The 17,285-nt window shown below is 39.3% G+C and overlaps 1 protein-coding gene across 4 annotated transcripts in view; it reads right to left on the reverse strand.

Annotated features, from left to right (window-relative positions):
• dpf3 (double PHD fingers 3) overlaps positions 1-17,285 on the reverse strand; it is a 142,709-nt gene that overhangs the window by 54,305 nt on the left and 71,119 nt on the right. For all 4 annotated transcript variants that reach the window (XM_060828288.1, XM_060828290.1, XM_060828291.1 and 1 more), the window contains exons 4-7: positions 9,530-9,654; positions 6,929-7,021; positions 4,947-5,022; positions 4,361-4,498 (exon numbers count right to left, since the gene is read on the reverse strand). In XM_060828288.1, the coding sequence (XP_060684271.1) occupies positions 4,361-4,498; positions 4,947-5,022; positions 6,929-7,021; positions 9,530-9,654 (432 nt within the window). The remainder of the gene's footprint in view (positions 1-4,360; positions 4,499-4,946; positions 5,023-6,928; positions 7,022-9,529; positions 9,655-17,285) is intronic.

The raw sequence follows: 17,285 nt of genomic DNA on the forward strand, positions 1-17,285 counted from the left end.
AAACTGACGAGTTGATGGTTGATTGCACTGGCCATTGCTTTGGTAACGACATCCTTTCGGTCACAGGGTATTATCGATCAAGTGCCAGTGCTTTGATCATGGATGCCTCCATGTCGTCTTGAACGTGCCTTTTTGTCAGAATACTCTTTATGATGACCAGCTAGCATTTTGCACATTTGGTAAGCAGCAGAATCTGTTGGAGATGCAATTCAATCCTTCCTTTCCAGAGTTGGGATGTTGGTGAGTATCCAGAGTAGAGTAGAAGCCTCCTTTGGACTCAACAGCATCAAGGGTTGCAACACTGGCATTCACGATTGCCTATTGATCCTGGTCAAGTTGTAGATAGAGTGTTATGAGGTGATTGGTGATACCAATAGGGAGGGTAGACAGTCAGTTGACAAGTTAGTTCTTGTTGGCAAATCAAATTCCATGCAACCAATGCAAGTCCCTTTCTTGCAGCTTTGTGGGTCAGTCCATAGCAAATGGACTGCAGCAGTTCAAGAAGGCAGCTCACCATCAGCTTCTCAAGGGCAGGTAAGGATGGGCAATAAATGCTGGCCAGCAAGCTGGCCCAAATTCCAAAAATGAACTGAAGAATTCATCCTCAGCTATCAGGATCGATTGAAAGAATTGGGACTATTCTCCCCAGACAGAAGGCAGCTAAGGGGAGATCCGATTCAGGTCTTCAAAAATGGTGAGTGAGCCAGACAGAGTAAGTAGGGTAATGTTATTTTTGCTTGTAAAAGAAAGAACAAGAGGGCGTAGATTTAAAGCAATGTTCAGCTGAAGCAAGGGTTATGTAAGAAAATAACTTTTTCACACAGCGTGCCGTTAGAGTATGGAATACATTGCTTAAAGCAGTGTGGATGGGTTCAACGGAGGCATTCAAGAGGACAATGGATGACGTTTCGGATAGTAATGGTGTGCAGCGATACAGAAAAATGGCAGGAGATTCGCATAGAAGTGGACTAGAAAAAAGAAGGTGCAACATGATGGATTAAACTACTTCTTTTTGCACCGTAATTATTGTGCCACCCTGTGACATAAACCAAGAAAGGTGGGGCCTTTCCAGCATTCGAGATCTCCAACCTGAACTGCAAAACAATCACACAGCCAACATACTACTGAGAAAAGACTGCCAGTCACGTAACCAGAGAAGTTATTGGTTACCAGGCAGTTCAATGGCTGTATTGGTCTCTGTCCTTTTCAAAGGATGTGTCAGTTATCTCTGCGTACATTTGTAAACTACATTAAAGTAGGCTATTAAACACACAATGAACATATATGGACCTTCAATCTTCAATTACAATAGCATCAACTTGTTTTAGCCAAGTGCTACCAACTTTCAGCATTAGGTTTTACAGCTGTCAATTTTAAATGAGTAACTGTGTAGGTAAATGCTACACAAGACCAATTAGCAGACAACAAATCCCAATCAAACTATAGAACAAGCTATTAAAATAGAAGGAATTTTACATTATTAGCGAAGTGAATCTTGGAGAGAACTGCATTCTCCAAACATCAAACAGGAATTCAAGGTCTCTGCCACCAAGTACAGAATGAGGCCAGAAGTAGGGGTCCTCCAGTATTCAAAACGTAGATATCCCAACAGTCAACATAGTTTGTCCCACTTAAATATTGGTTTCACAAATGATACGGTTATCCTTCTGGCTCAGTGGTTATGTCCTGATGTGGAACGTAGGTGCATAGTTAAGTGAATGTGATTGGAGCCATTAACCGATACTGAAGCATTTTTTGTCTAATCTGCATCAAAAACAACACCCCGGATTTTCCACCAAAATTGCAATGAAATGGCTATTCTTGCTGTTTTTAGTCCTCTGAAACTGACAGCAACTTTAGGAATTTGGACTTGGGACATGTATGGAATAATCTCGAAATCCAGAAGAAACTGCCAGGGTTCTCACAGACTGCATTCTCAATTTCTATTATTACTGGTTACAAAATCTACATTAATAATGTCAAGACTACCTGTAAAAATCTTTTTAAAAGTTACAGAATAAAGCGCTGTAAATAGACTTTTAATGGTGCTTAACTTCATAATAACAAGAAAACATTCTCACTAGTCTTGAAAATGGGTGGTGCTTATGGTGCTGAAACAATGCAACAGCTAATGGATCTAAATTAAAAATGAAAAGGATTTTTGAGAAATTAAGTTTATATTTGTGAAAGATCGAATTTCTCCAGAATGATAAAAAAGTACCTTATTTTCAAAAATAATTCATTTTAAAAGTTTTTGATGTTAGTGTCAATTTTATCATATTTTAAATTTTAGCACCTAAAATTGGAATTAAAACTGAAGCATTTGAAGTGCTTTAATTTTCTGGTTTTGAGGCGTCTTAATACATCCACCTAATTGATTGCTTTCCTACTTGACATCATTGCTGCTGCACACTATGACAACCCTCTTGCTTCAACCACACTTGTACACAGTGCTTTCCATAACCTAACCACTTACTAAAAAAAAGGCTTTTTTCATACATCACATTTGCTTCTTTTGTGAATCACTTTATATTTGCATGCTTTCATTCTAGATTCTTTTACAATCGAGAACAGTTTCTCCTTTACTCTTTTCAGATCTTTCATGACCTTGTAAACATAAATAAAATCATCCTCTGCAAGGAAAATCACTCTCATCTGTGAACTTGTAGTCCTCTAGAAGTAACCCCTTTGCCACTGTCACAAAATCCCTAACACTCGCTGACTGCAAACAAATACATACGTAACTATTTTGCATCTTTGCCAATGCAAAGTACAGAGCAGGGAAAAATGCAACTACAAACATCCTTTACACTTAATATGCACACAGATGATTTACTAGGGACAAAAGGTAAGATGCAAGGATTTGATGACAAGAATTTGGGATGGAGAGAATGTGAAGCATGTAAAGAAAAAAAAAATGACTTAGAATCAAGTAAAAAAAAGAGTGGGAATGAGGGAACAGGTAAGTAAGAACAGTAAAATGTAAAAAAGAATTATTGACATAAATCACTACTCATGACAGTGTAATAGAGAAATTACAAAAGAGAATCAGAAAAGTGCTAGCAATTCTTGACTGATGAGCTGTAATGTACAAATTTTGTTCAGCACATGTACTTGTGTGGATCTAAGAATAATAGTCTAGTGTAAAATGTTGAGCTGTATTTACTGGTGGGAAAAAAAAGCGCTTCCTCTCAGTAAGAATTCAACTTTTTCTTTTGGGTAAATCAAAGCCTACATCCATCGTGTGGAACACCCCTGGATTTCAAACCCAGATAACTTATTCCTTACACAGGTTTGCTCCTGCTAGCAAGTATAAAAATACCAACCTCAAATGGCATATAGGGAAACAGATGAAACATAAAATTCTCAGCTCATTAAATAAAGTTCACACTGTTTAATCTGCTGTCTGTAAGCTGCAACTACTTTCACTTGCTGGATCATTGCTGAGATGATGATGCCAATGTCTGACAGACAGGATGTAATCAAAACAAGGTTTCTCCTAAAGGAAAGATCTGAGCAAAATAAATTATTTTTAGCTGCTGGTGTACATCACCACATTCAGGACTGCATGGTTTCTATAGCAACGGGCTAATCAGGACAATCATCACTCCTAACCCCTGCCTGCCTTCTCCTCACCAGTGAAGTATTTAGTCCGTGACCTTGCTTGCTTGAGCAAAAACTGATCAATATTCAGCTGTCTGCTAATCCCAAGACAATTCCTCAGACTCTCCCTTACCTAAACATTTCTCCTTAATGCTCCTTGGCTCAATTCCTGCTGTCACTGCAGAACTGTCACACCCTATATCTTTCAGTCAGATTTCATTTAATGACTTGTGGCCAGGGCAGGGAAGATTTCTCTTCAGCTTTCCTATGCAATTAATTCTGGTTCTAAAATGGCCCTACATCAAACCCAGAAAGTGCTGTTTAATTTCAATTGAAAAATATATAAAATAAAGTAAGCCAAAAAAATCAAGTTTAATTTTAAATAAATATATTAGTAATATAAACAGTAAAATTAATCCAAAAACATTAGGGGTACAAGATGCACCCCATTTCATTATTCCACTTGATTCAGTATAAATCTACCTTCACTTACATAAAGTGGCTTGTTCCTTTAGTGAGAAGAACACACATATCTTCATATATGTGAATGAATGAATAGAAGATGACTAATTATTTTATGAGAATTTCTTAAAAAAAACAAAATCTTCTCATCTGTTTGTCACAGTCAATCTACATAAGTGTATTCATCACTCTTAAAATTGTGAGCAGAGATATTCTCCCTCAGGATCACTTGGTTTGTTTGACTACAGTGGGACTCTGTCTCAGTAGCACAATACAGGAACTGGGCATATCTTACGTTTGTGACCTTCACTTCTCAGGACTGGTGGCGAATGAGGCTCCGAATCTCTGTCATCATCTCCTTCCTCATCAGCTAAATGGGTATGAGCATAATGATAACTAAGACCAGGACGGTTCTTGTATCGCTTGCCGCAGACTAGAGACAAAGAAGAAGATAAAATAGTAATATGTTAAATCATTTACAATCAACCTTATCAGGTACATATTCTACTCAATGCCTTTTCTTAAAAAAACTATTCACTTTAGTAGAGTGAAGTAACATTGTATTATGAGTAGAAAATAAAAATATACAAGGGAAGTTAAAAGCAGGCAAGAAGTAAATCACTCCAGCTGCAGTCTATGCACAGTTACTCATAGACTGAAAGTACCTTTGTCAGATGTTTTTGAGTTATGCTTTTGTTTGTAACTATCTGAAACAGAGAAGAAGAAACAAGAGAAAAAGGAGTGAATTTCACAGAAGACAGATATAAAGGTAGCAGACCAGAGAGGAGGTGAGACGCTTTTAACACATGCAAGAGCAGGGGGTGTCCAAAGGGAGGAGCAAGAGGCAATTCTGCAATCACTGTTTTGGGGGCATTACTTACTGTCACACACATATGGTTTATCATGGTCTTCCTGGGCAGTGGAATCAGTTCTTTTTCTGCCACCAACACCACGTGTCTGAATATTCAAAAGGAGGATGTAAAGTTAGGAAATGGTGTATCTAAATAATCTTACATTAAACATACTATTCATCAACTTAACCAACACAGCCAAAGCACTAGCAGGATTACAAGGGTATATATTTCTGCTCGGATTGGGAAATGTGTGCATTTGCGAATTTATAGGTTTTTGCAAGTTCATGATTATTTCCTCAAAGGATTTTGAGCAGTGCAGTTGAATCACAGTAGATAGGGGTCAGTCAGTGCTGGAGATAGTAATAAGAACAATTTAAGATGGATGATGAGTACTATAGATAAACAAACTTCGTAGCTCAAATTTGAGGTTTCCTTTAAATGTTTAGGTACCAACATGCTGTAAATTACCAATACAGAGAAAGTAGAGTAACTGCAAGTTACTTTCAAGATATATTTATTACAAAAATTAGAAAACCAAACTCAGTTACAGGTTGGGCATGTATAAAAATATGAACAGCCCAATATAGCAGTCTGGCATCAGCAAGTGGTTGAACTAACAGCAAAACAGCGAATATGGGAATTTTGGCCAGCATCTACTACTTTTTTTTAAAATAAAAGTATTTTCACGTGAAACTTAAAATGTCAGTTCTGCATCATAAATGAAAATGCTGCAAATAATCAGTAGGTCTGTCAGAATCTGACAGCATTTCAGCTAGATAACCTTTCATCAGGTGCCTGACATAGTGACTATTTCCAGCATTTTCATCACTTGTCATAGCAATGTGAATCCTGTGTTCAGTTTTGTTGGTCTCTTTCAATTTGAAAAATTTAACAGTATTTCCTTCTGTGAAGAACAAGTGAAGAACGAAAGAGATAATCTTTTTAAGATCATGCAGTTAAAATAGTGTGCAAAGCCCCAGGGGTACACATAGCTTAGACAACTGGACAAAGGGGTGGCACAGTGGTTAGCACTGTTGCCTCACAGCGCCAGAGACCTGGGTTCAATTCCCACCTCAGGCTGTGCAGAGTTTGCACATTCTCCCCGTGTCTGTGTGAGTTTCCTCCGGGTGCTCCGGTTTCCTCCCACAATCCAAAAATGTGCAGGTTAGGTGAATTGGCCATGCTAAATTGCCCGTAGTGTTAGGTGAAGGGGTAAATGTAAGGGAATGAGGCTGGGACCTGTTGGGCCGAAGGGCCTGTTTCCACACTAAGTAATCTAATCTAAACCTAAATGATCACAGTAATTCACTGCAAAAAATATGACAAGCTTTTGGCATTTATGGCAAGCTGAGTAGGTATTTTCAACAAAATGTAAGAAATAGTATATTAACTTGTTTCAAAATTTTTGGAGAGATAGCAAGTGATTAAAATGCAGGAAAGTAATTTAAAAATACAGAAATTAAAACATAAATTACTGTAAAAACTCAATAGGTCTTTTCCCCCATTTCTAATTAGCCTTATTGTACAGCATTATTATAAAAACTGACTTCATCCTCAGCTCTGGGAAGAGAAATCCTGATCTACCTGTGCAGATGGTCAGTTTTGTATCAGCCTAGTCAATTTCTCTTCCAGCCATATCGCTTGTAATAAACAGCATGTCAATTTCACTTCGAACTGTGCTTTGTGATCTAACTTATTGGGCAAATGTCTCTGACAACTCACAACCAAAGGAAGGCTCACTGGTCTATAACTAATCAGGATTGTTCCTATTCCCCTTCTTGAGCAAGGGGACAACTTTTGCTTTCGCCCAATCCTCTGGCACTACTCCTCTGATTTGTCTCTACAGATGCTGCCTGACCTGCTGAGCTTTTCCAGCAATTTCTGTTCTTGTTTTTGACTGACAGCATCCACGTTTCTTCTCATTTTAAAAAAATATAGAAATACTTATTTTATGAATTGAAAAACTGAAGTCTACTTCTATTAATTTGTCTCTTTGAAACTGTGCCTACCCGTCCTCTGGGTTTATTTTTCCTTTTTGGAATATCATCTTCCAAGTCGTCTTCTTCCAAATCTTCTATGTTTTCCTCATTGTCTAAAACTCTCTGTGGGATCAATAGAAAATGCAGTTATTAGAACCATCCAGAATTCCCCCTTGTGAGAAAGACTAGGATCAAAGAGAATAACCTCAGAATAAACAGTTGCACATTTAAGACAAAGATAAAAGGAATTTTTTTCTCTTAGGACAGTAGTGAATTTGTGGAGTTCTTTATCAGAGGGCTATTGAGGCTGGTCATAATAAGTATATTCAAGATTGAGATAGCTAGATTTTTAATCAATAAGGGAATCAAGAATTATGGGGAAAAAGGCCAAAAAAATGGAGTTAAGGATCAGTCGAGCTACAATCTCAAATGAATGGCAGAGCAGTCTTCGTGGGCTGAATGGCTTATTCCTGCTTCGTGTCAACTGCACAGACTACAGAAAATACTCTGTATTCATACACTCTAGTTAAGGTACAAAAAAACAAAACTTGGAATAATAACTCTATTGGAAAAATTAACAGAATAATCGATTATTTAACAGTTCACTTGGCAAAATACAAATTCTGTAAAATAAACTGTGCTGTAGGTAATTCTCTACTCCAGGAAGGAAAAAAAAAATCAAGAGAGAGTGTAGTAGGGAGAGATTTATTGCAGCTTCCAAACCCAGCAACTGCTACTGAGAAACTAAAACTAAAAGTCCTCGTTCTGTGGGAGCTTGAGCCCACCCATTCAGGCTGCTTCCATTATTCTAACTTTAAAAAAAAACACCAAGGCCTCACAAGCTGTTTACTTGCTACCTCTCTAGAACATAATACTTCACAGTACAGGCCCTTGAAATGCCCTTAAAGTTGGAGGGTTGGTGGCAGTGCGTTCCATGCCCCTACTACTCTGAGTAAAGAAACTACCTCTGACATCTGTCCTATATCTATCACCCTTCAATTTAAAGCTATGTCCCCTCATGCCAGCCATCACCATCCGAGGAATAAGGTTTGTGAAGCATGACCTACCCTTCATAAAACCATGTTGACTATCCCTAATCAACTTATTCCTCTCAAAATGATTATAAATCTTATCCCTTATAACCTTTTCCAACACTTTATCCACAACAAAGTAGTTTACTGGTCTATAATTACCAGGGTGGTCTCTACTCCCTTTGAACAAGGGGACAATATTTGCTATCCTCCAGACTTCTGACACTATTCCTGTAGACAATGACGACAAAAGATCAAAACCAAAGGCTCTGAAATGTCCTCCCTGGCTTCCCAGAGAATTCTAGGATAAATCCCATCCGGCCCAGGGGACTTATCTATTTTCACACTTTCCACCTCCTCCTTGTAAATCTCAATCTCATCTAGTCTAGTATCCTGAATCTCAGTACTGCCTCCAACAGTAGTAGACTCTCCAACTTTAAGGGCATTTCAATGGTCATTGGATAGTCATATGGATGAAAATGAAATAGTGTAGGATAGATGAGCTTCAGATTGGTTCCACAGGTTGGCAAAACATAGAGGGCCGAAGGGCCTGTACTGCGAAGTATTTGTTCTAGAGAGGTAGCAAGTGGTCTACTCAGAGCCACTTGAGAAAACAGCTTGTGAGGCCTTGGTTTTTTTTTAAAGTTAGAATAATGGAAGCAGCCTGAATGGACGGGGTCAAGCTCCCACAGAACCAGGACTTTTAGTTTTAGTTTCTCAGTAGCAGTTGCTGGGTTTGGAAGCTGCAGTAAATCTCTCCCTACAAATCTCTTGTATGCGAGGTCCAAGGAGATTGGGGAAGAGTTAAATGAATTTTTTCATCAGTATTCACACTGGAAAAAGACATTGAGAGAGTGTACTCTCTCGATGTCTTTTTCCAGTGTGAATACTGATGAAAAAATTCATTTAACTCTTCCCCTATCTCCTTGGACCTCGCACACAACTTCCCACTACTTCCTGAAGAAGGGCTTATGCCCGAAACATCGATTCTCCTAATCCTTGGATGCTGCCTGACCTGCTGCGCTTTTCCAGCAACACATTTTTCAGCTCTGATCTCCAGCATCTGCAGTCCTCACTTTCTCCTAATTTCCCGCTACTGTCCTTGATTGGCCCTAATCTTTCCCTGGTCATTCTTTTATTCCTGATACACATATTGAAAGCTCTCTCTCACACAGAGTAGAAGGCTAGAATCCCTCGTAGACTTTAACTGAATGATCGTATTTTGAGATGTGGGCTGGAAGTGGAGAGTATCAATCAGCCAGATGTAGAATAATTAGGACACAGGGTAGATTGTATCGGCTGGACAGAATGAAGTGGAAAATTGGGGGGGCGCGGTTAGGCAGGTCAAGGAAATCACTGATTAATGCCATACAGGAAAACTGCCCATACATGCAACTAATAGTCAAACAAGGCTCATTAGGAGACATATCGTGCAAAGGGAAAACAATATTTTTTAAAAACCCAAAAACAAAATTCAAAGTTTATTGTAAATATTATGATGAAAGGAGACTGATATTTCATGCAGTTATCTCCATCTACAAAAATCAATTACCCTCCTTGAAATTAGCTGGTCATCACCTAAAATAATGAAATGACTGACCTGAATTTCACTGTAGGCTTCATCATCTTTTGAGTCATTTCTTTTCTCCAGTGCCTCCCCACGAAGCAGAGCTTCCAATGTTGTTCCTTCAGCTGACACACCATCCTTTTTCAAGATTTCTCCTTCTACGCAAAAATGTAAATATATATTACAGTAATAAAACCTAACTGGAGGAGTTCAAACATGTTGCTCTGCAAAAGATGGACACAGACTTAGCAAGCGACCCCGCCTGCAAAGACATGACAGGACAGGGTGGGTGGTGTCAGGCAGTAGTTTGCCAGAATGTGAGTATTGCTGACAGAAAATTAAAAAAGGAGACTAGTTCCTGAAAAAGAACTGGACCGAAGGGTCTGTTTCCATGCTGTACACCTCTATGACTGTATTAATAATGTCAGTAACATGGGGACCATGAAGTTGAGTGGTCAGTGGTCTAGTTAAAAATAAATCCTTGGAGGTTAGGTCTCAGGGGCAGGTTGAGTCAGAAGTGATGTGAAAGGAGATGGGACAGAAACTTAAAGATATTCAAGACACTTGGAAACCTTGTTACCATTTATAAGCATTAGCACTAGTTTGTGTAAATTAGGTGAAATCTGACGAGTGTTTATTCTGTAATTTAACTGATTACATGGTATTAACTACATGAAGTCCCATCCAGGTCAGTTTTTAAATCGCACAAGTTATTCTTAACCCATCTTCATTTAACCTAATTGCATAAGATCTGATATTCTCTCCAGTCTCCCGTATTTACTCTATTTCCCCTAACTTGAGTATTGCTGCCTTGATGGCAGCCCGAGTCGTGGGCTCCACATTCTTTAGCATTCTGTTTTTGAAGGTGATCATTATGATACTAGTTTTGGTCTCCCCCCTCCAAAAAAAAGTGAAGAATTTTCTTTACATCTACTTTAATAAATCCTTTCAAAAGCATCATACCACCCTCAGTCTTTTCTTTGCTTGAGCAAACAAACGCAAGCTGAACAGTTATTCCTGAATAGAATAACATCAGTTCTGGAGTTCTCCCCGTAAATCTTAATTGCATCTTTCTTAGTGCTTCTATCTCTCTTATAACACAGACGCCAGCACTGTTCACTGCATCCCATATAAGCAGAATAAAACTGCACTGCTTTTCCAATTCCATCCTTCTGGTAACAACTGACAGTTCTTCTAGCTCAGAGAATTACAGGAGTTAATTGAATCAAATAAATGCACTTAGCTTGCTTTTCTTTTATTAATTAGTCGTATAAAACTATATCGCCACTTTTTGTACATCTGGATCCTTGGATCCCTCTGCTGCACGGCTTCATTTTTCTCGATTGACCTCCATATTCCTCCCACAAAAATGGAGCATTTTCATAGGTGTGGGAAAGCAGGTGATCGTAAACCTTTGTGATGTTGTGGAAAGGGGTTTTAACTGTTAGCTTACAACAGACAGGGTAAACGTACAAGGCCATTAGCTTTGTTTTCAGTTCAGTTCAGTTCAGAAAACCAGAGTTGACTTAGAGGCTAATTTCACTTCTATCCTGGAAGAATTCAGGGGATAAGTCATCTCTGCAGAAAAGTTGATTAGAAATCTGCAGTTATTAGCCATGAGAAAGTTGAAGCATGTCAGCACATTTGGAAAAGGACTCAAACTGCCTACAGTCCACAGTAAAGAAATGATCAGGAGTCAGGTGAATAGTTGAGATAGAGGTGTAAATTCTCTGAACAGAATCTCTGTAATGGATAGTGTCAAGAAATAGATTGAAACTTTATTTTGTGGTGGTGGTGACATCATTTAAAGAGTCTTTTATATTTAGCTAGCTTGTTGTGATATTTTGTGTTTAAAATGTTCTGTTCAAGAAAATCTGCACGCATTTGTGAACACCTCAGTGACTGATCACAATGTTAACCAACTAAATGAAAGCAGCAGCTATCAAGTTAGTTTTCATTCTGAACTAGGACTTGCTTTATAATACAGTCAGCTGGGATTATAACATTATATTGAAAATACCTTGGATAGGGGAGTACCATTTTGTACATTTACTGATGGATTTTTAGATCTGTCAAAGTCTTCCTTGTATTTGGTTTTGTTTGCAAATTAGATTGTAAATCATTCATTATAACATTACAAACTGTGGTCCAAGCACTAAACCTTGTGGAATATCACATCCTACACTTTTCCTGCCGTGTAATAAATTTTTAACTTTAAAATACAAAAACAGAATTGGTGCAGTGTTAAGAAAGGTAAATCAAACAAACAATGGAGGATCGGTGACATCTATTTTTAAAGGCCTGAAGAGTACAGCAGGAAAGACAATAAGGGACGTGTTCCATTGTTAAGTAAAAGCTGAACATTGCGCTGTGCTGGGAGAGAACAGCAGCATGCGGGGCATCATTATCCTGGGGCTTCAAAGGAATGAGAAAACAATCACCATGGCAACAAAGATAAAGATTGTAATGCAGAGATGCATGAAGAAGAGAAAATTGTGTCAAATGTATTACAAGTATTACACACAGCATTCCTTCAAATTTAAAGCACGCATTTTGTTTTGAAAATAGTATAGAAAGGGATTTCAATCTTAACTAAGTATAGGCACATGTGCTGGAGGTACAGGTAGTTATTTTTGAAATCATGTGCAAACATGTGCAGAAGGGGTCCCTTAAAACAATTAATATAGTATAGCATTCCATAATCTTTTTGATGAATAAAATCCATAACTACTGATTCTAGAACAAATTTATAATGTTTCACATTGTCACCTGCACTTTAAGTGCTATGACTTTGCTCAGCAAATTGTAAAATAGAAATGCTTGTGAAACATTCTTAAGCCGAGGATTGCATCTATTTCAGAATATGCTCTCAACTCAGGCAGAAATGCTGCCCTAACTCTTCCTCTCCCTGGGGTCCCAATACTAGAATAACCCAGCTGTAACAGAGCAATCTGTCATCTGCGCACGTAACATATTCTGTCAGAAGACAAAACAAATCTGTCAAGCATAGTGAAAAGAAAGATTAAATTAGCAAAAAAAAAAGCAGCCAACAAAATAATATCAATGGAAAGAGAAAAAGACAACAGAAATATTTCAGCAAAAACCATTAAAATTATTGGGTTTTTAATTAAAATTAAAGGGTTATTTACCTAACAGAAAACATGATTTTCCCTATAGATGCCCAAAAGCAGCATGATGTATTGGCACTACAAGCTGGAATACAAATACAGCCAGGTTTCAGGGACAAAGTCACCTTCAAAACTGAATATTAGGTACCATGTAGTCAGACATACAGCCACTTCTTTCCCAAGGAGCAAACAAAGCCAACTACAACAGCTGACTCCATCCACAGCCCATTGTTTGCCTATATCTTATTCTGCAGCATCATGGTATTTTATATAGAAAGGCAAAACAAGCCATCCAAATTTTTGAAAGAACTGCCTAATTAGCTCAAAACACTGTACTCTTTGCTCAAAATTCTGCATTTTTAATCCTTTTGGGATAAGAAACTCTTCACTTGACTTGATTAAAGCTTTGCAGTGTATTTCATAGTGTAAAACAAAAATCTGTACAACTAAACTAAACAAATTAATTCACATTAGCATGAGGAATCATTCCTTTGAAAATGCCACTAATCATGCAGTCATCTCTTTCAGCACTCCGCTGATGGAAGGTAAATCTTGCGATGCGGTGATGTAAGAGGAGAAAATTCTGTCAAAGTACTACAGATATTACATACACAATTCCTTCAAATTTAAAGCACACCATTTGTTTTTGAACATGCCAGAGAACAGTAGAGAAAGGGATTCCAATCCTAACTAAATACAGGCATGTGTGCTGGACGTACAGGTAGTTATTTTTGAAATCATCTGCAAACAAGCTGCAGATTCCCTTAATACCTAGCACTGAATCTTAGCCCATAAAATATTACACGGCAGTACAGGCCCTTTGGTCCTCGATGTTGTGCTGACCAGTGGAACCAATCTGAAGCCTATCTATCCTCAACTATTCCATTTTCAATCCTTTTGTTTATCCAATGACCATTTAAATGCCCTTAAACTTAGGAGTCTATTACTGTTGCTGGCAGAGCGTTCCACACCCCCATTACTCGCTGAGTAAAGAAAGTACCTCTGATATCTGTTTTATATCTATCACCCCTCAATTTAAAGATATATCCCCTCATGCTAGCCATCACCATCCAGCTCTCACTGTCCACCCTATCTAACCCTCTGATTATCTTGTATGTCTCAATTAAGTCACTGCTCAACCTTCTAACAAAAACAGCCTCAAGTCCCTCAGCCTTTCCTCAGAAGACCTTCCCTCCATATCAGGCAATATCCTAGTAAATCTCCTCTGAATCCTTTCCAAAGCTGCCACATCCTTCCTATAATGCAGTGACCAGAACCGAACACAATGCTCCAAGTGTGACCACACCAGAGTTTTGTACAGCTGCAGCATGACCTCGTGGCTCTGAAACTCAAATCCCTCCACCAATAAATGCTAACACACTGTACGCCTTCTTAACAACCCTATCAACCTGGGTGGCAACTTTCAGGGAATCTATGCACATGGACACTGAGATCTCTCTGCTCATCTGCACTACCAAGAATCTTACCATTAGCCTAGTACTCTGTATTCCTGTTTCCCTTCCAAAGTGAATTACCTCACACTTTTCCACATTAAACTCTAAATACCACCCCTCAGCCCATCTCTGCAGCTTAGCTATGCCCCTCTGTAACCTGCAACATCCTTCAGCACTATCCAGAACTCTACCGACCTTTGTGTCATTTGCAAATTTACTAATCCATCCTTCTATGCCCTCATCCAGATCATTTATAAAAATGACCAACAGCAGTGGCCCCAAAACAGATGATTGCAGTACACCACTAGTAACTGAACTCCAGGAAGAACATTTCCCATCAACCACCACCCTTGGTCTTCTTACAGCTAGCTAATTTCTAATCCAAATTTCTAAATCACTCTCAATAACATGTCTCCGTATTTTGTGCAATAGCCTACCAAGGGGAACCTTTTCAAACGCAGTACTGATATCCACATACAGAGGAACCTCAAATATCTGAATACCATTTATCTGAAAATTGGATTATCCGAAGGAGATCTCTCGGTCCCAGTGGAAACATTGCCTCAAAGATATGTTTCCAACAGTAATCGCATCTTTTGTTTAGTAATTAAACAGGCACCGTCTCCAAATGATGGACCTCCCACCCTCTCTCTCTCCCCACACTTTCCCTGGAGTTCTCCACACAGGGGTGTACCTTAAAGCCCCCCACCTTCCTCAGATAATCTCTCCAACACTGGCCTGTACAGGGCAAAGGTGGAACCTGTCAAAAAGTTGCAGTAAAAAGTTGTGTGGGGGGTTGTGGCTGCGTGTATGCGCGGCTGTGTGTGTTCATTATTTGGAGATTTACCCCATAAAGGCAACTGCAGCAGTCTTGCTGTTGGTGTCCATTCCAGCTGCTGCAGAGAGGGGGCGGGTGTTATGGGGTTGGAGGCAGATGGGGACGGTGTTGGGAGCAGGAGGTGGTGTTGCACGGGGTTGGGGGCGGGAGGGGGACGTTGTCGGACGGGGCCTCGCGCGCTGTGTGCAGCTGCAGTCTTCTAAACGGGGAGGAGACTTTAAAAACTCTGAACCCCAGAGAAAAGGCATTTAAATTGATTAACCGAATTATCGATTATCCAAACGAAATAGTGCCTGCCCATTTCGTTTGGATAATCAAGGTCCTCCTGTATACTACAATCCATTGCTTTACACTCATTCACCTGTTTGGTCATTATCTCAAAAAACTCAAAAGGTTTGTGAGGCATGACCGACCCTTCACAAAACTGTGTTGACTATCCCTAACCAACTTATTCCTCTCTAGACAATTATAACTCTTATCTCTTATGACCTTTTCCAACACTTTATCCACAACCAAAGTAAGGCTCACTGGTCTATAATTACCAAGGTGGTCTCTAGTCCCCTTCTTGAACAAGGGGACAACATTTGTTATCCTCCTCTTTTTGATAAGCAAAGCCCATCTTACTTTTGTGAACAGGCAGACAGTAGCTAGGCAAATTTGTTCATTGGTTTTCAAAATATTTCAGTGCAGTGGGATCTGGGTTTCCTCATGATCAAAGGTAAAAACTGTAACAGCACGAGAGTTCGGACAGGGCAGAATAGTGGGAAGGTAAGGAAAACCTTAGTTTTCGATTTGTGTTAATCCAAAAATAAAAACCACTGAGAGCTTAAATGTAAGTGGCAATTTAATGGAGGACTGAGGAAAATATTTTGTGTAGAATTACAAGGTTTTTATTTAAAGTGCTGAATTTGAAGTGCTGAAAACAGAATGTTTTGCTTGAATAGAATGAATTGGAGGATTATTCAGAAATGCTGTGTCCTTTAATCTTCTCATTTCCTCAGTTTTACTAAGTGAATTTCTGCAGAACTTCCCACAGATAGGGCATACAATGCTGCTACTCCGTGTTGGTGATGGAGGGAGGCATCAGCCAAATGGGCTGCTTTATCTTGGATGGTTTGAGCATCTATAATGTTGCTGGATTTGCATTTATCCAGGCAATTGGGGAGTATTCTATCACACTTCTGACTTGTAGATGGAGGAGAGGAGAGGTGAGTTATTCCCAACCTTGAACCTGCTTCTATAGCCACAGTATCAATAATAGTCATCCAGTTTCTAATCAATTATAACTCCCAAAACATTGATACTGGGGAAATTAGTCATGTAATGCCAGTGAATGTCTCGGGCAGATGGTCAAGATACTCTCTTGTTGGAGGTGGTCATTGTCTGGCCCTTAAGTAGCAAATAACAAAGGTGACACACTTATTCAAGAAAGGCTGCAAAGAAAAACCTGGGAACTATAGACCAGTAAGCCTAACATCTGTTGTCAGTAAGTTATTTGAGAAGATTCTGAGAGATAAGGTATACATGCATTTGGAAAGAGAGGGCTCGATTAGGAGCAGTCAGCATGGCTTTGTGCTTGGGAGATCATGCCTTGTAATTTGTTGAGCTCTTTGGTGAAGTGACCAGGAAAGTTGAAGAGGGCAGAGTGGTAGATGTAGTATACATGGATTTCAGACAGGCCTTTGATAAGGTTCCACATGGTAGGCTGCTCTGGAACATTAGAATGCATGGAATCTGGTGGGGAAATAGACCAAAAAAAAATTGAATCCTGAAGAAGGGTTACACCCAGAACATCAACTTCTCCACCTCCTGATGCAACCTGGCTTCTGTGTTTTTCCAGTGTCCTGCTTGTCTGCTCTGGAATCCAGGAGGAGCTGGCAAATTGGACACACAATTGGCTTGATGGTAGGAGGTAGAGGATAATAGTGGAAGGATGCTTGTCAGACTGGAGGCTTGTCAGACTAGTGGAGTGTCTCAGGGATCAATGCTGGGTCCATTATTGTTTGTTATCTACATCAATGATTTGAATGAGAATGTACAAGTCATGAGTTTTCAGATGACACTAAAATAAAATATATTGTGGACAGTGAGGAAGGTTCTCAGAAATTGCAGCAGGACCTTGATCAGCTGGAGAGGTGGACCAAGAAATGGCAAATGGAATTTAACATAAATAAGTGTGAGGTCTTGCATTTTGGAAAGTCAAATCAAGGCAGGAGCTTTGTGGTGAATGGTAGAGCCTTAAGGAGTGTAGTGAAACAGAGGGACCTTGAGGTTCAGGTTCCTGAAAGTGGAGTCACAGATGGACAGGGCAGTGAAGGCAGCTTTGAGCACACTGGCCTTCATCAGTCAGGGCACTGAGTATGGAAGTT

The sequence above is a fragment of the Hemiscyllium ocellatum genome, chromosome 8 (genome assembly GCF_020745735.1).
Source record: "Hemiscyllium ocellatum isolate sHemOce1 chromosome 8, sHemOce1.pat.X.cur, whole genome shotgun sequence".
NCBI lineage: Eukaryota > Metazoa > Chordata > Chondrichthyes > Orectolobiformes > Hemiscylliidae > Hemiscyllium > Hemiscyllium ocellatum.